Source organism: Ambystoma mexicanum, chromosome 3q (genome assembly GCF_040938575.1).
Source record: "Ambystoma mexicanum isolate Mex_15411 chromosome 3q, UKY_AmexF1_1, whole genome shotgun sequence".
In the NCBI taxonomy this organism is placed as follows: domain Eukaryota; kingdom Metazoa; phylum Chordata; class Amphibia; order Caudata; family Ambystomatidae; genus Ambystoma; species Ambystoma mexicanum.
In genome coordinates, this window is record NC_090926.1 from 803092861 (window position 1) to 803115173 (window position 22313).

The 22313-nt window shown below is 48.4% G+C and overlaps 1 protein-coding gene across 2 annotated transcripts in view; it reads left to right on the plus strand.

The window, feature by feature from the left end:
• The window catches only part of SPATA20 (spermatogenesis associated 20), a 2241715-nt gene that overhangs the window by 1444318 nt on the left and 775084 nt on the right, over positions 1–22313 (plus strand). For both annotated transcript variants that reach the window (XM_069654894.1, XM_069654895.1), the window contains one exon: positions 6882–7050. In XM_069654894.1, coding sequence (XP_069510995.1) covers positions 6882–7050 — 169 coding nt within the window. The remainder of the gene's footprint in view (positions 1–6881; positions 7051–22313) is intronic.

Consider the following 22313-nt stretch of genomic DNA (forward strand, 5'->3'; position numbering starts at 1 on the left):
ATCTACTGAAGAAGTGACTGCACGTTTATTTTTAATCTTTGTTAGTTTAGGTATCTAGTCAGTTAGTTTTAAATGCCAAGAAAGCAACCTTTGTGAGTCCAAGTTGGGAGCAGCGTTTTGCAAGGAACTGTAATTTTAAGCTGATAGCAGTAAAACCAGTCACACTTGTAAGCGTTGATTTTCTCTCTGAAGGAAACTCTAGGTTAATCCGCATGAACATTAAATGCTGTTAAGAAAGACTGCTGTCAGGCAAAAAGACGTTGATGGTTTCTCAGGAAGAGAGTCAAGCGCAGCTTTCTCTCATATTCTGGACAGGAGTCTAGGAGTTAGAAGATAATATTCCTTGAAGAATGCAATCGAGGAGATAAAAATAAAGGACACTGATTACTTAAAGACTCACTCCAAGAGAGATAAGTCTAGCACAATAGACTCGAGGTATCTGCTCCCAGTTTGTTACTAGGGGTTTGAGTAGTCTAGGAGCACGTTAGCCCAGGAGAGTCATTCCAGAAGAACCGTTTTCTAGTCTGCCTCCATCTAGCAAATCAACAGACGTTTGCAGACTGTGGGATGGTACAGAATTAGTTTGAAGAGCTATTCCAAAGGAAACGTCTCATAAGGAAAAGGTTGTTAAGGTTCTATTTGGAGCTTCTGAAATAAAACTCGCTTCCCAGCTCTCAAGGGAAGCACAACAGGTATAGAAAACTACAGGGGAACTCAGGTGGGGTGTTTTGATTAGGAAGGTATTAATCTTTTGTTTTCTCATCCTCTGCAGGTGCTCGGCTGGTTGGAGAGAGAGTAACCTGTGTTCTGTTTTTTGTTTTATCCACTTTCCCCTTTCCCGTTGGGGTGTAGAGACTTCTGCTGTTACAATCAGTAGTTGTCTACACATCTTAAGAGGGACTATGGGGCTTAGCATCTCCCGCAGATCAAGATTCTGGACCGGACAGCCTGTCCTTCGAGCGGCCGGGTCTAGCCTCCAAATGAAGAAGCTGCTTGTCTGAGCGTTCAGCCTGGATGCAAAAAGGTCTGTGTGGATCGGCTCCCAAAGCTGATCTAGCTGTCGGAATACCCCCCTTTCGAGTTTCCAGTCGCTGGAGTCCGCCACCACGTTGAGGGACCCCGGCAGATACTCTGCTGTCACCGAAATCCCTGAATGCAGACAATAGTGCCAGAAGTCCTTTTCCTGCTCCGCTAGCAGCCTGGACCTGGTCCCTCCTAGGTGGTTTATGTACTGGACGGCTGATATGTTGTCCATCTTTAGGAGGATGCAGCAGTTTGCTCTTCCTTTGGTAAATGCTTTGATCGCGAAAGACCCAGCTAACAGTTCTAGACAGTTTATATGTAGATATTGCTCCTCGGGAGCCCACGTGTCCCCTGTCTCTATCGCACTGCATCTGGCTCCCCAGCCTGCTCTGCTGGCGTCCGACTCTATCACTTGACCTGGACTGGCTCCAAAATGCCTCAACCGTTCCACGCTTCCATGTTCTGTAGCTACCATTGCAACTCTGTGTTTGAATCTCTATCTAACGGGATAGTCTGGTGGTACATCAGACCCTGCTGAAGATGTCTGATCGTCAGCCTCTGGAGGGCTCTGTATTGCAGGGGCCCCGGGAAGATAGCCTGAATGAAAGATGCTAGTAGTCCCACTAGCCTCACTAGGGAGCGAATAGAGACCACCTCCTTGATGAGGCATGTCTTTATCTCTCTCTTGATATCCTGGATCTTCCTCGCTGGGAGCTCCAGCGTCGCCTTCCTTGTGTCTACCACGAAACCTAGGAAGTCTAGTTTCTGGACAGGGTCATGTCTGACTTTTCCTGATTGATTAGAAGACCTAACAATATCAGGAGTTCCTTGACCCTCTGCGTCTGATATATCAAGGTCTCTCGGTTGTTCGCTAAAAGCAGGAAGTCCAGGTATATTATAATGCAGATGCCTTTCTCTCCGATGGCAGTTGCTGCCGGCCTCATCAGCTTGGTGAAAGCCCACGGAGGAGACGGGAGTAAGAATCGTAGTATTCTGATCAATTGGCCTTCCCACCTGAACGCCAGGAAGGTGCGATATTCCTCTGCCACTGGGACCGTCAGGTATGCGTCTTTCCGATCCACCTTGACCCTCCAGTAGTCCTTACTGAAAATGTCTCAGTTCAGCTCCTTCCTGTTTATTACTGGCCTTACTTTCTCTTTCCTGTGAACCAGGAACATATTGCTAATGAAAACGGGAGATTGTGCGCCGCAATGCTCTGTGGCGCTCTTTGCTTGGAGCTGCGCTAGCTCTTCCTGCGACAAGAGAATGGGGCAAGGCCAGGCGCTCTGCTCTGGCTGCTAAATGAATTCTAACTGGAAACCCTGGGCTGTCTGCAGTACCCACGTATCGCTGGAGAGCGTGTCCCAATTTTGCCAACGTTGTTTTGTTCTCCCCCCTACGGGTGGATAGCGTATCTGCCCCTCTCTCACTTTGTGCTGCACCTTGTGTCTGCCTGCTCCTCCTCCTCTGCACCCTCTGAAGTTCCTCCCTCTGGTCGGAAAGAAGGAGTCTTGCTGCCTTGACTCCCAGAAGGGGGCTCTGGCACCCTTAGTCCTTCTGGATGACAAAGAGCGACTAACTGTTCGACCCCGATAACGACCGGTCCCGGCAAAAACCCTGTTCAGGAAATTCTTTTTGCCGGAGGCGTGTGCTTTCTCCAGGAGAAAAAAAAAGGAGCCCCTACGCTGCCTCTCCCGCCTTCTAGGTGGCGAGATCAGTTAATTTGGTGTCGATCTTCAACAGGAGACCCCTTCGCCTCTCGGAAGAGATAGCACAATTGGCATTCCTGAGGAGGCAAACGGCACGCTGCGCCCCAATTCACTAGCGTGTCTGGGTCTACCTCTTCACCATTTTCCCTGGCACGCTCCGCTAGGTCCATAAGTGTAGTTATGGGCCCGGTGAGGTCCAGCAGTTTCTCTTGGCAACTCCTCCAGGATCTATCCATACCTTTCCTCAGGTCCTTAGCTGTTTTGGTGATAAAAGTGATCATTTTGGGGTCTAACTCGGGGACCTCGGCCACTTTCCCTGCTAGATCCGGGCGCAGGCATTCAGTCCCCATGCGCATCCTGGCTTCCTTGTCCAATGGCTTTCTGATTCTCTGCACCATATACTTTGCCACTCTAGGCGAGGGGTGCCAGTCTGAGGATTTGGGATTTCTGATCCCCCCTTTGTTGAACAAGTCAGCTATCTCTGCATTCAGGATCTCCAGGTGTTTCTCCTTCCTGGGCCTTTTACCGCCTGCCAGGGCTGTCATATCCTCATTCGCCTTACTGTCCTCCTCTTGGGAGGAAGCACTAGCTTCTAGGGACCCATCTTCGGTGTCCTCAACTGCATCACCCATATTGTCTTCCCTTGGGGTGGTGTTCAGGAGGCTTGGCACTGCTGACCTCTGCAGGAAAGCTTCTTTCAGCTTTCCGAAGGCATCAGCTGTCTCTGGGGTGTGTTCGACCCCATATCGTTGACCCGGGGGAATACAAGAGATTTTTCTCTTCTGGGTCATGTAGCTCTGCTGAAGGCTCTTGCCCTGTCTGCTACCTTCGCGGACGTGCTTGAAATATGTTTAAGGTTGCTCTTATTCTTCTTTTCTGGGATAGACTCCAGGGTGGCCAGCCTGTCTTGTAGAGGCTTCACCCCCTTCGCCACTGCTTCCACCAAGGAGTTTCCTAGCACTTGCTTAAAACAGAGCGACAGGTCGCTCTCTGTCTGTTCCTCTTCACTCCACTCCGACTATTATATTGTGATGCTGTGTCGCGGATGTTGAGCAGAGGTGCTGAATTTAGCAGGCTGAAGTGCACATCCACTGAAACTCAGGTATAGGACTGGAGGGATGTGCACCTGCTGCAGTGATACTGCTTTAATCTTGCTCAGGTAGATCTCTTTATTCCTGCATATAAATGTCTCTGCACTGTAGCTGTTTAACTGTTGTGAGCCCTGATTGGCTTCTTTCATTAATATTGCCCTTTGACGTAACTGTCACGTGTCCCGCACGCTCCGTGAGGGCCGCGCTGTTGGGAGCTGTTGCATTCACTCTCCGCGTTCGTTCGAAATGAGCTGTGAACGTTAATTTCTTCTTAAATGCGGACAGAGCTCTGTAGTCACTGCTACCTGTGTGCAAGCATCTCTCTGTGCTCATGGGGCCGTGTCTGTGATGCACAAGCGACAGACAGGAAAAAGGTTCTTCCTCACCGAGGTAGGGGGCCTCTCCACTTCCGATCCGCACTCACCGGCTCCCCCGCTAACGCCTGAGTGGGTCCCTGAGCATGCTTGACATCAAGCACAGGTGCCGCTTGGCGTTCCCGGGGGGCCGTGCTGTGAAAATACTCGGCCGGGGAACTAACTGTCCCTCACTAACCCGCACGTTCGAAGAGATTAAACGCTCACTCCTCAGCTACCGCTACCCATTATAAGCACGCCATATCAATATCCTCAAATTCATTCACCAGTAAAGATTACATATATCTGCAAACTAATATCAAATATACATGAATTCGCTAAGGTACGTGCTCGACAGTACAGAACAGGAGGAGTTTCGGACAGGAAATAGCTAAGGGCGGTGTCTAGTCAAATGGTCGACAGACAAATGGTCGACACAATTTGGTCGACAGGACAAATGATCACATTTTTTATTTATTTATATATATATATTTTAGGTTTTCGTTTAGGGAAAAAAGGGGTTTTTAGCCAAAAAAAGGGGGTGGGGGGAACCCCCCCCCCCCAAAAAAAAAAAGTGAAAAAAAAAAACATTCCATCATTTGACCTGTCGACCTTTTGGTGTCGACCATTTGTCCTGTCGACCATTTAGATTCGACCAATTGACCTACAACCGCTAAGGGCTACAAGGACAGGAAATGAGAAGGACTCCAAAAGAGTGACTAAAGTTTGCGAAATGTAGTTTTAAAAGAAATGATAGAAAGTTTGATTATTTTTCTGTTTTAAGTTGAAACTGCTGAAGAGTAGAATTAAAGAAGTTGAAGCATAATGCTCGTCTCTGTTCTTGACATAGAATTCAATACTCTTTTAGATTAATAATCTCTGGATAATGTAGGAACAGTTTAGTAAGTCCTTTAGGGAGTTTAGATAAAGAAGGCATCCTCACTTTTAGCATAAAACAGAATTTAGACAGTGGGCTTCAATAATGAATACCTGCTTCTCTGGGGTTAGAGATGCCTGGGTTAGAAGGAGGAGGTGCTTTTCCTGACAGGACAGCAAAGGGCCCATGGAAATCTTAACAAAAACCCTTGAACCTGCTGTGAGACTTGGAGTGGTTCTTGAGCCATCTGTGACACTCATCCATTTTACCCATGCTCATGCAAGTCCTAGAATGGAGAGATCATCACATCACTGGGACAAAGAAATAGTTGTTTTGACAGTCAGAAACTAAGAGAAACTGGTTGCGTGGAACTATAATGTGTTTGTACCAATAAAACGAGGTTGAAGTAAGGCCTATAGGATTTAACAGGGAGTGGCTATTCAAAACAGAGGTATGTCACAATATAATAGCGCAGAGGGAAAACCCAATAAAGTGAGAGATATGCAAAAGCTCTAGTCTAACATAGGACAGTAGTCCAGAGTCCCGAGTCTGTTCAATTACAGTTCCTACTCAGGATGTATTGCCATGGGACAATTCATGCGAAGTCACCAATGATTCCTGGACATTCCAGGGCCCTTCTTTGATAATTTGCTCGACGCATGGCCCACACGGGCTTGATGCACAGTAAACAAAGCTGGCGACTAAAACACCTGATGCCTTGGGATACAGCTTTTGACAGGGAGGATAGCTCAGCGGCAACGTGCTCGCCTTGGAAGCAAAACGACACGAAGCAACACAGGTTCGATCCCCGGGTCCGCGCTTAGAAACCTCTGGGTATTTAAGTGCGTTATAAATATGCAATTTAGGCCAAAAAAATAAAAACATTCCTGTAACAGTGCCTCGATGCCCACGGGCTGTGTGAAAAATGCAAAAATAAAAATAAAGTATATTGCTCCACTTTTTGTCCAGGGTGGTTGACAGGCTGCACTCACTGTTGTCATGCCCACCAGCCAATTGCGGTATATAAAGTACAGCAGCCCACCAAAGGCTCAGCCAATGGTGGTATATGCAATTACAGCAGCCCACCAAAGGCTATGGTCTCACAGTCGCCAGTTAAGGACTATAGTCACCCAGGAGCCCACCACACCATCTGCTCTCTTAGGATCCCAAACAGGCTCTGGTCTCTTGGGAGCCCACCACAGGCTCTGGTCTCAAGATCCCATCATAGCTTTTGGTCTCTCAGGAAGTGCTAAAGATCAACATTGGATAGGAATCTAGTCTGCCATGAAAGCTCACCTCTACCCCTATCCCGCTAGTTTATGCAGAATTTGGAAGGTTCTTCCCCTGCCGAATCCATGACTGAAAGGGATACACTTATTTCTGCCTTACTCTCTCTCTTCTTTCCTGTTTTCCCTCTTAATTCCATCCCTGTTTTTCCTCCTAGTTTTTTTTTCTGCCCCCCTCTTGGTGGTCCTCTGATCTCACTCATACTTCCTAGGGTGGTTTTACTCTACCACTTCCTCTCCTTTCCACCCTCTTTACTCTCTTCTGCGCTTCCAAATTTAGGGGAGAGAGGTCACAGAGCCTCTGTGAAATCCCCCATTGACCACTTCTGAGGGTTGCCTCACAACCGGTCAGCTTCCTCATGCCCTCATTGTCTACTGAATCCCCTCTCTTGGATTACAAAATTAGTCTTTATCAAGGACTCCTTCCTTCTATAATCATTTTTGTTTAGTCTCAGGATTTTTCTTTTGATCTCACCTGTCTTTTTCCTTTTCCCATTGTCTGCATTTTTATTTGTTACGTTGTTTTCCTTTTGTCTCTACAGGTCTCATGATTTCAGCATATGCTCGAGGTGGTGCAATACTTGGAAACAAGGAATATGTGAAACAGGCAGAGCTTGCAGCCACCTTTCTTCGGGAAAACTTGTTCGATGAGGACAGCGGGAGACTACTGAGGAGCTGCTATAGAGGAGAAGAAAATAATGTGGAACAAAAGTGAGTTCATTGGGAAACAAGTGCAAAGTGAAACCAAGGAGTACAATGAGGGAAATGGGAAACACCTAATAATGGCGAACGGCTTGCCTGAAATATTTAAGTGTTCAAATTAGTCTACTCCTGCTCTAGATCTTTCATAAGTTAGCATGAATTTATATAGTTTAGTGTCTTATGTCCAGACATGGTTAGGGTATCCATAGTCTAAAAACATTTGATCAGATCTTTCCAGGCAATGCAAAAAGTGAGACAAATATGCTATAAATATAGCACACATTCTGTCAACCTTGCTGCAATTACCAAGCTTGGTTATACATTTTCATACATTAACATAGAAATGTATGTATAATAATTATTTTCTTCATTTCCTGTCAATGTGTTTTCATATTTAAGCAAAGTCGTGGGATTTGTTCAGTGCAGTGAAGCAGGTGTTCAGATATTAGTTTATCATCAAAGGCAGTTATTCCGGAATGCTATAGTAAATGCCAAATATAAATTTGTGACCCTAAAAGTGGGGGTGTTGAGCAAATACTGAAACACCCAGGCTGTAAGTTAAAAGCACCTAGTAATTAGTAAATGGCCGTGCAAAGTAAAAGTGTGGTCCAGGCCCCCAAGATGATAGTTACATAGGAAGTGAATAGGATGTTATCCCCTGGTTGTCCATTTCATACCTCAAGGAACCAGGAGAATAATCTTCACTGCACTGAACAAATCCCACGACTTGGTAATTGCATGGTTTATCTCTATCTGGGTTCTCTCTTTAGTGTAAGTTGTTTGTTTCAACTGTTTGTCATGTATTAGAATGATGATGTATTTGAGATTATGAAAAAGCACATGATAATAACAGTCTTGTGGAAGAACTTTGTTCAAAATACGTGTTGGCTGAATATATGTGCTTCCTGAAATATGTTCGTTCTGAACTGATTACACTAATACTTTGTGCATCAATTGCTAACAAACTAAATGACCTAACATACCTTTTTGTTCGTTTATGTTATTTTTTGCTCTTTCTGTTCGTTTAGAACCTTCTTTTTAATAGTCTTGTAATTAATTAAGTATATGCAGTGCTTAATTTGTAAAAGAATAAGTGCCAGTGCCCAAAAAATATTGGCCCCATAATGCCAGGCGTGGCGCCGGCTTCAGCGCGGGTGCGGCGCCACCTTCTGCGCAGGCGCGCCAGCCGCGCCGTTTCAGTGCTAGACCTACCTAGATCGGCCCACGACCAGCCCATCACACTGCTGCTGCTCCATGTCACATGTTTGGCGATGCAGCAACTGTTGGCACAGGCTAGTAGTAAATACGCAACTAAGACATGCTCCTCCTGTAACTGCGCCTCGATGCCCCCAGGCTGTGTGAGCGCTTTAAAAATGCAAATAAATAAAAAAGCATTCTGTTTCAGTCACTGTTGCGCTTTATTTGTCTCTACCCCTTCTGCCCCATCTGACAGTCTGTTAAAGTACACCAAGTATTGTTAATCGGTTACCTCCAGGAATAGCACCCTCCCCTCACCAAGTTCTTCAGTCACCTCATCCAGGTGTTTTGTTTAATCAATTTACTCTCAAGCCCTTATCAGTCATCACATCTCATGAATGCATCCCCCTTCACCCTTCCTTCATGGTGTTGTATAACTTGGAAAAAGTCATTTCTGCAAGACATTGGGCCTCATTACGAGTTTGGAGGCTGCCTCCAAACCGGGCTCCATTACCAGGTTCCTTCAATGAGGAATAACCGGGTCATTCCAACATTGGAGGACCCGGTTATTCCTCCTTGAAGGAACTATTCCCCATTCCCATTTGAGCCCCCATAGGGCTCAATGGGAATGGGGAGGGAGGTAACTACGGGCACATTACGATTGGCCTGTTATTACCTCCCTCTTCCCCTCGCGGGACCCAGAAAAGATGTCTGATTTTACCAGACGTCTGGTCCGGGTCCCGCAAAGGGAACCTCGTAATTGCACATCCCGTAATGAAGGGTGCCGGTCTCGTACTAGCACCCTTCAATACGGGAGCTCAAGCCTCGTAATGAGGCCCATTGTTGTGAAATCAACGGCCTGTGCTACTTCTGCTTTAAGGCCTCTTTCCACCTTAACACATATTAAAAAACTAAATATGTTTTGTCACCCAATATTCAGGAGCCAGAGGAGAATGCATATTCGGATATCTCCTTCCCACTGACATGTTCTTGACATACTTCACTAAACTGCGGGGTGTAACCGACACCCACCTCCCTATCTGAGGATTCCTATCTGAGGATTGAATGTGCTCTCATTCAGAGCACATGCTCGGAGCGTACTGTACCCAGGTTAAGGGGCCACATCTGGTGTGTAAACCACACATCAGGATAGAAAACATACGCTGGAATTATGTAAAAAAATGACAGCAAAAGACGGTTGAGAATTATACATGAATACTCAACTAGTGCTTTTATTTATGAGGACAGATTAGTGGGCACGTGCACCATGTTTATCCCTGTCTAGTTTCCATGTATGTATCTTTAAGTCTGAAATGGCATTTCAGAAGTTCGTCTTTGCATGGGGTTTTCTCGCGAAGTACAGCCGGTTCGGTTTCGGCCCAATACGTGCACCGTTCCAGGTCCCCTCGCTGAAGCTTGTTTGTGAACTAATGAGGCCGATAACATTAAAAGGAAGAACGGAAACACCCAGGAACAAATTCACAGTTCATGTTTCGCTTAGATGAATGCTATCCAGGGTCGGACTGGGGCATACAATTGTCTCGAGTTGGGCTCGGCACCAATGAAAAAGGGGCCAAAGTTGCAAATGACAATTCATTCCTTTTGTGACAGACACTAGTAGGAGCACGTAGAGCCCCCGCCCCGCCCAGTCCTGGGCTTTGCCCTGCCTTGCCTCAATCAAAGAAAAAAACATATATTTGGGCGGCTGTGGCCCATCACTTTCAAAGTGATGAGCCACAGCCGCCACTCAAAATAAGTTATTTCTTTTAAAACCTACCTTCCGTGGGGTGGGGCGGGGCCCCGGCCACCATCCACACGGAAGGTCAGGTTTTCAAAGAAAAAAGTAAAAAACATACTTTTGGGCACAATCCATGGGCCCGGCCGCCCGCGGCAGAGTCATCCGGCTCAGTCTGCGGCAGCCGCCGCCAGCCCCTGGTCACAGAAATGCACTGGCACTGACTGCAGTCAGCAGCACACTGCACACAGGTCACACAGACAGAAGCCCGGGCGCGGACGGGCCACTGGTGGGGTCCTGACTCCTGGGCACTCATGACACCACCAGGGGACTGTGCCGCCACCTGGGCCCCGACCTGGGCCTTCCTTGCCTGATCACTTGACTGTGACAGGCTCAGGCTGCACCGCACGCAACAACAAGTGACTTACCTGCTTGCCGGCTGGAACTTGGTCTCCAGTCGGGCCTCAGGGTGGGGGAGGCCGGGTGCGCATACTGGCACCCGCACATATGAAAAAGCAGGCAGAGGGGGCCCCAGGAAGCAACTAGGCCGCACCACGCAGTGCAGCAGGGCAGGCTGTCTCTCTCACAAGTCAGGACCGACGACGCCACGCCTCGACACCTTCACTTCACAGTAACTTGTGAAATGAAGGTGGCACCGCGCTGCCTCCTGTGGCAACAACAACACATCACCATGTAATTTCACTGGCTCAGAAGAACAGCCAATGAAAACTGCACATTGAAAATCCGAGAATTCGGCTAAACTTCTGGAGAGGCCCTGCTCGATCTCAAAGGATCAGGCTGAAGGGGAGCGAGGCGTTGACCATCCCCCGATAGTGAAGGCCTCAAGCGCGCCCAAGGTGGTGAAGTCCTTGATCCCGGCCAAGGCCTCGATTGAGGGAGTCGCTGCGGCACTGGCGAAGCCTGTGGAGGCTATCCCAGTGGAGGCGACCTCGGGGCCCAGAGTTTCCCTGCCTTCACGGAGGGAATCCTCTTTTAAGCCCATTGAGAAGACCCCAGTGAAAACCCCGGTGGAAAAAGAGGACGGACACAGACACAACCTCCGAGGAGGAACTGACAGAGAATTTGGAAGAGGCCCGGTCCCACGGGAGGGATCCCGACGAGGGGGACGACGAGAGCGGGGGTGGCGACGACGAGGTTCCCGTGGAGGAGGAACAACCGTCGCTCCCGGCTCCGTGTCACAAACCGAGCCACAAGACAACTCGGCGGCCATTTTGTCGGCAATCCAAGCCTTATGCGCGGAGATAAGGACGAGACTGCCCCTACCCCCGACGGACGACCCAGCTGAACCGGGTCAGTCGGGAAGCCCTCCAAACAAGAGGAGGAGAATTCATCCTGCTCCCCTCCAGCCCTCACGGCCTTCTCAGCCTTTGTCATCCTCCCCGGTCTCGAGGGATGACGTGGGAACAGACACGGCCACGACAGGGACGGATGACGACAGTGGGATTGACCTCCCGTCTTCGATTCCTCTGGCGTCTCCTCACGAAGAAATTGGCTCTTTCCACGCCATGATTGCCGGAGCATCCGAGCTTTTTCAGCTCTGCCCCGAAGAAAAGAAGAAGGAAGGCTTCCTCTAACAACGGCGCAAGGCCAAGAGGAAGACGGTCCTTGCGGTGCCGGTGCTGGATGCCATCTGGGACGAGGGTCTCGCCTCCTGAAGAACCCGTCTACGACGCCTACCAAAAGGAACGAGAAGAAGTACCGGGTCCCCGACGGTGCCCCTTTGTGCCTTAGGGCACAACCGACTCCGGATTCGGTCATCTCGGCAGCGGCCAGGAAGAAAGCGGGGGGTGCTTCGGCTTCAACTTCCCCACCGGACGGCGAGGGAAAGAAACTAGATGCCATGGGACGACGAGTCATCTTGTCGGCGGCGACGACGATTAAGGCGGCCAACGCCCTAGCGGTTGTGGCCTGCTACGACAGGGAGTTGTGGTACAAGATCACTCCCCTGTTGGACTTCCTCTCGGACAACAAGAGGGCAGAGGCCCTGGCTATCCAACAGGAGGGTGAGGTGGCGTCGGACCACGCCATAACTGTGGCCACGGACATTGCTGACACCGGTTTCCGGGAGTTGGGCAACGGTGTTTGCCTTTGATGGCGGGGGTGGCTTAAGACGACAGATTTCCGCCAAGACGTGCAAGCCAAGGTTTTGGACATGCCTTTCGACGGGAACAATCTGTTTGGAAAGACAGTGGATGAGTCACTGCAGGCCATCAAGACCGACAGGGAGACGGCTCGGGTCTTGGGAGTTCTGCAGCAACGGCGGCCGCCCTTTCGGAACTCCGGAGGCAAGCAAGGTGCCTCCAAAGGATTCGGCAGCGGCTCCTCGACCTACCGTCAGGCGGCCTGCTCCTCGTCGGAAGAAGCCTACAGGGGATGAGGCAAGTCAGGTGGATCTCCATCAAGATACATCTGGCAGCGATTTCCCGATACACCAGAACTGCAAGATGGTCGTCCCTGTGGTCTCATCGCCTGGTGAAGGAGTTTATGAAAGGACTGTTCCGATCGTTCCCGCCGTTGAAGGCTCCAGCCCCGGCGTGGGAGCTCAACGTGGTGCTGACCAGGCTCATGGGCGCGCCATTCGAGCCCTTGCATTCGGCTCAGTTGAAGTTCCTGTTGTGGAAGACAGTGTTCCTTGTGGCCATCACCTCTGCACAACGCGTGGGAGAGATTCAGGACCTTTCCTGCAAGCCTCCATATTTGACTTTCCACGAGACGAGGGTGGTACTGAGGATGGACCCCTCCTTCATGCCCAAGGTGCCGTCGGACTTCCATCTCAACGAGCCCTTGGTGTTACCAGTCTTTTTCCCGTCGCCTTCGTCGCCGGCACTTGCTGGATGTAGCTAGAGCGCTGAAGTTCTACGTGGACCAAACCAAGAGTTTTCGGAAGACATCACAGCTGTTTGTGAACTTTCGACCTGAGAATCAAGGGAAAGCTCTCTCGAAGGCTTCCATTTCCAGATGGCTCTCCGGCTGCATCATGCACTGTCATCGGTTGGCAAACCGACCGTTGCCCAGCCGTCCGAGAGCCCATTCGACCAGAGCGATCACTGCTACCACGGCATTCTTGTCTGTTGTGCCCCTGCTGGAGATCTGCAGGGTTGCTACGTGGAGGTCGACGCACACCTTCACGAGATTCTACTGCATCGACCAGGATTCCAGGGAGGAGTTCAGAGTCGGCCAGCCAGTGCTGCGCAACCTGTTCGCTTAAGGTGAGCCTGGTGAGGAGGTAAGAGATGCTTAATGTTGAGTTTTATGTAATGCTTCATATTGAGCCTTGCCACCTCCCGTGGTTGTGCATGTGTGTACTGCTATGTATTCTTATATTCATGAGCATGTGAATCCATGCCAGACCCCATGCTGGAGAAGGAACAAGTTACTTACTAAGAACTGTTGTTCTCCAGCATGGGTCTGGCATGGATTCACATGCAAACCCTCCCTCCTTCCCCTCTGCGGCTCTTCACTTGGTCATACTGCCACTTTACATGCTACCAAATATGAGGATGGCTGCCAGGGGTGGGGCTTAGAGAGAGGGCAGTCATTGGCTGGGGGCAGTATGACCCAGGGACCAGTGATTGGTTACTACTAAGAAAGACAGATCAGAAACGAAACTGATACTGATTTTTTTTTTCTTTACTGAGGATTCCCAGCCTGACGACGGGGAATATTCATGAGCATGTGAATCCATGACGACGGGGAATATTCATGAGCATGTGAATCCATGCCAGACCCATGCTGGAGAACAACAGTTACAGGTAAGTAACTCGTTCCATATACAATGTGAGATATAATAAATCATAATCTCCTGACTGATCTGCCTCATCCCCTAATCACCTCTCCCTCCCACCCACCACTACAGATACATTCGCCAAATTCACCATGTTTAATACAATAATAGAAACTTTCTCCAGATTTTACCAAACAAACCTATTTCCCCTCTCTACTGTACAGCACCTTCTCCATTTCTGCTAATGTGTGCATGTCAACTGTCCATGTTTCAATATCCAAAGTCAAAGCAGATTTCCTATTGCGCAAAATTATTGTCTTACCAATCATAGCTCCTCTGAACAACCACTTTTTCTGACATGTGTAAGATCGTCCAATAATTCATCACTCCTCAATATCATCGTTTTGAAATCCAGAGCAGGCAATCCCTCAATCATCCTATCACACACCTGACCAATCTCACTCCAAAATATTCGCACCATCCTGCAATCCCACAGCATGTGTTCCAGTGTTCCCGACTCGTGTACACGTATCCAACAATCTGAACTGCCAAACATCCCTCTCTTCCACATTTTTTCTGGTGTCCAATAAATCCGATTAAGGATCTTAATCTGCCTTGATCTCTCCGTAAATCCTAAAGAGCATAACTTAACATTCATACACATTTGCTGCCACAATTCCTCCGAGATATCCGAACCAATTCTTCTACTCCATTCTTCTCTTAATGAATCATTACCTCTGTATTCCAACACAATCATATTATAAACGCGGCTGGCTAAACCTCCTTCCCCTCCTATTGCCTTCCTTGTAAACAGGTCCAAATTAATCTTCTTCTCCAAGTCAACGTCACCTATCACACTTTTAAGCTTTCTGTAGTCTGAGATTTTAAAATTCTCAATGTTAACGCGCTATTGTAATTCTCGCGCTGTCATCCAAATGCCATCTTTAAACAGATCAGCTATCCAGTGAACTCCACCCAGAAAACAATCTGCCCAAAAAACGACCTTGCCTTCTATTTTAATAGATGGGTTCATCCAGACTGAGGCACTTTAAATGCGTCCACTCCCATTAAATCACAAAAATTCTTCCAAGACTTTCACAAGCATGCAATCAATGGATCTTTCCCACAACTTTGTCTCGAGTTAGAGGTCAATATAACTCATGGTCTTAACGGTCCATTGTAGCTAGTTTCAGCTATCACCCACTCATCAAACGTATCCTCCAAGAAGGGAACTTGACAGCAAGAAGAAATCCAATCTTGATGCCAAGTTATGTGGTGTCGAGTGGCAAGTATATTGCTGCTCAGTCTGGTGTCTCACCCGCCACACATCCGCCACGTCCTATAAAAATGCCATGCCCTGCAGCCTGCCGGTCCCTCTATTCCCATACCCCTGGTGCCCACTCGTACGATCGAGCTCCGGTTGCTTCACTGCATTGAAGTCCGCAGCCCACATTATTTCCCATGGTGGTAGCTCCCGTAGTTCACAGTCTATCCATTCCAGTGTCCCAGTCGTGTCTTGATTGGGGCCATAATAATTGACTGGTGTATAAAGTTTACCCAGGGTAGTGCCCTGGACTATAAAACCTCTCCTGCCCCCATCCCGTAATGCCTTTGTCTGTTGGAAACTGGCCGTGTTGCGTATCAGGATGCACACTACCCTTGCATACGATGAATATGAGAAGTATCTGTGGCATCCCCATGATTTCCTGAATCTGGACTCGGGTGTTAAATGGGTCTCTTGCAGAAATGCTATTTCTATGTGATGACGCTGCATGTGGAGCAAAATCTTCCTACATTTTGTGGGGCACCTCAACCCCCTGACGTTCCAGGTACAAAGGGTAAGTTTAGCCATCCGCACCACCTGAATGTAACGCTCACCTGATTCCCACGGAGGCGCTGGTCTTGGCAGGAAGGTGTCTGTGACTCGAAAAGTGATGTGCAGGACTCGATTGGCTTCTGGGGTCGAACCTCTTCGCACTGTGTGTCGAACTCGTAGGGTGAGGTTTCTGCAGGTGAAAGAATATGGGGGTTAATGGTCTGGGTTGTTTAATGTCCCTCTCTCTCTCTCTCTCTCTCTCTCCCTAGCTTCTCCGTAGAGCCCCCAGGTCAACGTGCTCACCTTAGATAGGTGAATGCTGGACTCTCCATCTGCGTCTGGTGCAGGGTGCCTTTGCCAGTTCCTTCACTGGTGAAACATAGGCCTCTTGGACTCAGAGGATCGTTACCGTCGTTAACTGCACGAGCGGTGAGTTTCAAGACACCTTTTTAGTCTTTATAGTCTTTAGGTGCGTGGCACGTTAATATTGAACAGGACTCCGTATAATGCTTTTCCCCTTTTGTCTTGCAGGACTCTTGAGATGGAAGATGGAGTGAAGCGCCTGGAAATGCGTGAGTAAATGCAAGCGCTCTAACTGTCTTTTCCCTTGCAGCTTAGTTTGTGCTGAAGAGACGCTGGAGTATTTGCAGGCGTTCTATTGCGGCGAGCACGATGGGCGTAAGTAAATACATGTCTAATGTCTCTTCTTTTGTCTTTCAGAAGTTGGGTTGCAGCGCCGGAGTTTGCGGAATGCCCGTAAGTAAATACAATGCTTTTGTCTTCGCAGGCGGCGATGCAGCGTGAAGAAATCCGGAATTCACGGAGTGCCGGTAAGTAATGACAATGCTTTTGTCTTCACAGGCGGAGGTGCAGCGTGAGGAAATGGCCGCAGCCGATGGATCAGGTGAGTAAGCACTGCGAGTAAAGGCTGCCTTGCTAACCTGCTGTTTCTTATCCTTGCAGGTGCTGCTGTTGACTGGATACAGGAATGGTAAGTATGATTCTTGCAGGTTCAGGATCGAAAGAAGAAAGGCTGGAACAGACTCGGTGAGCGTTCTGCTGCAGATGCAGAATAACGCGAAGCACGTTTTGTCTATCGGGTGTGGTTTAAATAGCCTTGGAGTGATGAGGCGTCTTCCTCCACGGCCCCGCCTAGGTAAGAAAAGAGTTCCAGTTCCAGAAGATTTCCAGTGCTGTATCCAGGGAGTGGAGCTTGCCCCACCCAGGTAAGAAAGTAGTTCCTGTTCACAGAGGACTTCTAAGTGGCTGGTAAGTAAGCAGCATGGTCTGCTGCAGGTAAGTCCACCCAAGCATCTGCACACATATTATGAGCCCGGCGCTTCCAGTGCCGGGACCGATGGTTCTGATGAGCCTGGTGCCACCGGCGCCAGGACAAGGTCCAAAAGGTCCCAGTGGGGACCGGCTGGTGCCTAGGATTAGGGTTAGGGGCCTGCTTCCAAGGACGTTGGGCTGGTCCTGGCTCCTTGGAAGCAGTGATCATGACAGCACCCCCCCTCAAGGCCCCTCCTAAGCGTGTCTTCTCCGGGGGTTTTGGCTTGTCGGGGTGATTCAGATGGAATTTCTTGACCAGACGAGGTGCGTGGACATATTCTGAGGGTTCCCAAGACCTTTCCTGGGGGCCGTATCCTTTCCAATCAACCAGATAATATAACTTAGATTTGGAGATTTTGGAGTCTAGGATGTTCTTTACTTCGAATTCGAGTTCTCCATATACCAAAACAGGTTCTGGGAGTTCAGTCAATCGGGTTTCTGGTTGTACTGGTTTTAATAAGGAGACATGGAATACTGGATGTATTTTCATATGCGCAGGTAATTCCAATTTGACCGCCACCGGATTAACTATGGTAGAGATGAGGTAGGGTCCAAGGTATCTCGGGTTGAAGGTGCGGGGTCCTTTTAGAGGCAGGTGCTTAGTGGATAACCAGACCTGATCTCCTACTGCGTAGTGAGGGGCCTCTTTACGGTGTCGATCTGCTCCTTTTTTGACTTGAGCTTTAGCTCTTTGCAGATGGGCAGTGGCTTCCTTAAAAGCACGGGTGATCTCCGAGTGTAAGTGATCCACAGCAGGTGTTTCGAATTCTTGGGGAGGATCCAGGTTAGAGGTTCTAGGATGGTGTCCGTATAATAGGAAGAAGGGAGTCTTCCCGGTTCCAGAATGAGTCGAATTGTTGTAAGCGTATTCAGCGATCCAAAGAATATCCTTTCAAGGGTTTTCAGTTTGTTGGAGCATGCAACGCAGATATTGCTCTAGAGTCTGATTTGTCCTCTCGGTTTGTCCGTCAGTTTGGGGATGGTGACTGGTTGAAAGTCTCACATCAATTTGGGCAAGACGACAGCAACTTCGCCAAAAGTGGGAGATGAATTGACTTCCCCTATCGGAGACTAAAACCGAGGGAAAACCGTGTAACCGAACGATGATTTCTAAGAATTCTCGGGCCAATACTGAAGCCGAAGGTAGGCCCTTCAGGGGAATGAAGTGAGCCATCTTGGAGAATAGATCCACGACTACTAAAATGGTATTATACCCTGAGCATGGAGGTAAGTCCGTGATGAAATCCATGGACAGGGTATGCCATGGACAGGGAGGAATATCCAGAGGGTGTAATAGGCCGGCTGGTTTCTCCTTCTGACTTTAATTCTGGGCACACACACCGCAGGAGACTACAAAGTCTCTAATATCCTTCTTCCATGATGGCCACCAGAAATGTCTTTTGATCTTTTCCATGGTTTTGATAATGCCAGGTTCACCCTCCATTAGAGAGTCGTGATAACAGGAGATTACTTGTTTTTGTATTTTCTCACAGGGCAAGTACAATCGTCCTCGGAAATATGGTAGGTCTTGATCCACTGAGAATTCTTTTCCCTTTAATTGCCAGTCCTGCAAATCGGCCGGAGTTAGGAGTGACTTGACTGTAGTCTTGATGTCTTCAAAGGTTGAGCGCTGACCAACCCCAAAATCCTTTGTTCTGGGATTATGGGTATTGGTTCTGGATTGGTCAAATGTTCATCTACTCCCATCCGAGAGAGGGCATCTGCTTTTCCGTTTTTACTGCCTGGTCGATAAGTAATTATAAAGTCAAACTCAGCCAGAAACAGAGCCCAGCGAAGCTGTCTGGAAGACTGAGCTTTGGCCGTCTTCAGATATTGTAAATTGCGGTGATCAGTCATTACGGTGACTGTGTGTCTGGCTCCCAAAAGATAATGTCGCCAGGCTTTAAAGGCCGATCTGATAGCTAAAAGTTCCTTGTCTGTAATTGAATAGTTGACCTCGGGAGCCGAGAATTTGCGGGACCAAAAGGCTACTGGATGTAATTGGTGTGTGACCGGATCTCTTTGTGATAAAACTGCCCCCATAGCAAGACTAGAAGCATCCGTTTCCACGATGTAGGGGAGTTCTGGGCGAGGATGTTTTAGAACAGGTGCAGAAATGAATTTAGCTTTTAAGTCCTGAAAAGCTTGTTCTGCTTCAGTAGACCATTCAAAACGTTTGTTCTTCTTTAACAGAGCGGTGATGGGCTGGACTATCAGAGAGAATTCAGGAATGAATCTGCGGTAAAAGTTAGCGAAGCCTAACATGCTTTGAACTCATTTTACAGAGGTTGGTGATGGCCACTTGATGATTGCATCGACTTTCTTTGAATCCATATGGACTCCGTTAGGTGACAATATGAATCCCAGGAACTCAACTTCAGTTACCTTGAAAACGCATTTTTCAAGCTTAGCAAAAAGGTTATGTTGACGCAATCTCTCGAGAACTTTTTAACGTGTCTCTGATGTTCCTTTTCAGATGATGAATAGACAAGGATGTCATCAATGTAGACAACAACACAGACATCTATGAGTTCTCTAAGGACATCGTTCATAAAATACTGGAAATCAGCAGGAGCGTTACAAAGTCCAAAGGGCATCACTTGATATTCGAATAGCCCATACTTGGTGCGGAAGGCCGTCTTCCATTCATCGCCCTCTTTTATTCGTACCAAGTGGTAGGCTCCTCTGAGATCCAACTATGTATATATACATGCTTCTTTGACTTGGTCCAGGAGTTCAGGGATCAAAGGTAACGGGTATCTGTTTTTAACGGTGATTTGATTCAGGGCGCGGTAATCTATACAAGTCTTAAGGTCTCCTTCCTTTTTCGGAACGAAGAACAAAGCCGATGAAGCTGGAGATTTAGAAGGACGGATAAACCCGTTAGCTAGGTACTGGTCCAGATATTGTCTGAGGTGAAGATTCTCTGGCTCGGTGAGGGCATAAATCCTACTGCAAGGAGGAGTTGTTCCGGGTATCAGATCTATTTGACAGTCGTAAGACCTATGAGGAGGCAGGGTGTTAGCTTGATCCTTCCGAAAGACATCTTGAAATTCCTGGTATTCGGGAGGTAATGTGGGAACCTCAGAAGAGATAGCTGCCAGTGAAACATCAGGCCGAGGATAACAAGTGGTAAAACATTCTGGAAACTGAACCGTCTTTGCTCGCCAGTCGATCTGAGGATTGTGCTTCTCTAACCAAGGGATTCCCAGAATATCTGAAACTGAGGTGCCTTGATCACATCGAACACGATTTTCTCCCGGTGTCCATCTTGGCTCACTAGCGTCACTTCTTGGGTGGCGTGCGTTACTGGTCCGGAGGCTATCTCCGTGCCATCCACTGTAGTAATGACGTCTTTTACTGCCTTAGGGACAAGGGGTAGATTCATCCTTGATACCATTTCACGGTCCACATAATTACTGATTGCTCCGCTGTCGATGTAAGCTTCAATTGCATGCAAACGATCCGGACGTTCAGGACTAATGAGGACCATGGGCACCACGAAATGCGAGGTCACGGGACAGATCTTAACGCTCGGCAAGAGGACCTCTACACTTGCCAGGCTAGGTCGTTTCCCTGCTCAGAACTTGTGGTACCGGTATCTGCGGCTCCTACAGCCTTCTTAGCTGGTTTCACTGGACAGTCTCGAAGAAAGTGCCCTGAGTTCCCGCAATAGAGGCATAATTGCAACTGTCTTCTTCTTTCCCGCTCCTTTTGGGTTAAAGGACCTTTCATGCCCCCTATTTGCATGGGTTCCACAGTGTCAGCTCCCTTAGTAGAAGTCTGTGGTTTAGAAAACACTCGGGTATCAAATTTAGAACGATCAGCCTTCCTGTTCTGTAATCTGTGGTCCAATTGGACAACTAAGTCAATATAGTCTGAACATTCTTGTGGAGGGTTCACAACTTGAGCTAACACATCCTTGAGCTCTTCACGCAGGCCTCTGTAGAAAAGCGCTATTCTCTTATCCTCGGGCCATTGAGTTTCCACTATGAGTCTGTTGAATGAGGCTATATAGGTCAAGAGGTCTTGATTAACCTGTCGTAATGAAAGAGGTTCATTGTCCAAGGCCTGCCCTTGTGCATGTCTTGCGAACAGTTTCTCCATGCTGGACTGGAAGGCCTGGAAATCATGTAAAACCGGATCATCCTGGGTGACTAAAGGGATCGACCAATCTGCGGCGCTGCCACTGAGATAAGAAAGCACGAAAGCCACCTTGGTCTGGTCTGTTGGGAATGCAGCTGGTCGACATAAGAAGTGTAAGCGGCACTGGTTGATGAACACTGCAAATTTCTTTGGGTCACCAGAAAAGCGTTCGGGCGGAGCCAAGGGCACATTACCGGGTAGATTGATTTGCACTGGATTTAAAGATGATGCAGAAGGATAACTTCCTCCTGGAGCGGGCAGAGGTGTCTGTCCTGCCTGCGTTTGTAGCAATTGCCTAGCGAGGTCCTCTGTTCGCTCCTTGGAAATTATCAGTTCTCTTCTTAGAGAGCTTGTTTCCTGACGAGCTGCATGTACTTCTGCTCTTAATTCCCCGAGCAACTGGGCTAAGTGATCAGTGTCTGAGGTTTCCATTGCGCCTGGGTAGGAGTTTTGCGGTGGACTTCGCGTTCTCTAACGCTCACCTGATTCCCACGGAGGCGCTGGTCTTGGCAGGAAGGTGTCTGTGAGTCGAAAAGTGATGTGCAGGACTTGATTGGCTTCTGGGGTCGAACCTCTTCGCACTGTGTGTCGAACTCGTAGGGTGAGGTTTCTGCAGGTGAAAGAATATGGGGGTTAATGGTCGGGGTTGTTTAATGTCCCTCTCTCTCTCTCTCCCTAGCTTATCCGTAGAGCCCCCAGGTCAACGTGCTCACCTTAGATAGGTGAATGCTGGACTCTCCATCTGCGTCTGGTGCAGGGTGCCGTTGCCAGTTCCTTCACTGGTGAAACATAGGCCTCTTGGACTCAGAGGATCGTTACCGTCGTTAACTGCACGAGCGGTGAGTTTACAGACACCTTTTTAGTCTTTATAGTCTTTAGGTGCGTGGCACGTTAATATTGAACAGGACTCCGTATAATGCTTTTCCCCTTTTGTCTTGCAGGACTCTTGAGATGGAAGATGGAGTGAAGCGCTTGGAAATGCGTGAGTAAATGCAAGCGCTCTAACTGTCTTTTCCCTTGCAGCTTAGTTCGTGCTGAAGAGACGCTGGAGTATTTGCAGGCGTTCTATTGCGGCGAGCGCGATGGGCGTAAGTAAATACCTGTCTAATGTCTTTTCTTTTGTCTTTCAGAAGTTGGGTTGCAGCGCCGGAGTCCGCGGAATGCCCGTAAGTAAATACAATGCTTTTGTCTTCGCAGGCGGCGATGCAGCGTGAAGAAATCCGGAATTCACGGAGTGCCGGTAAGTAATGACAATGCTTTTGTCTTCACAGGCGGAGGTCCAGCGTGAGGAAATGGCTGCA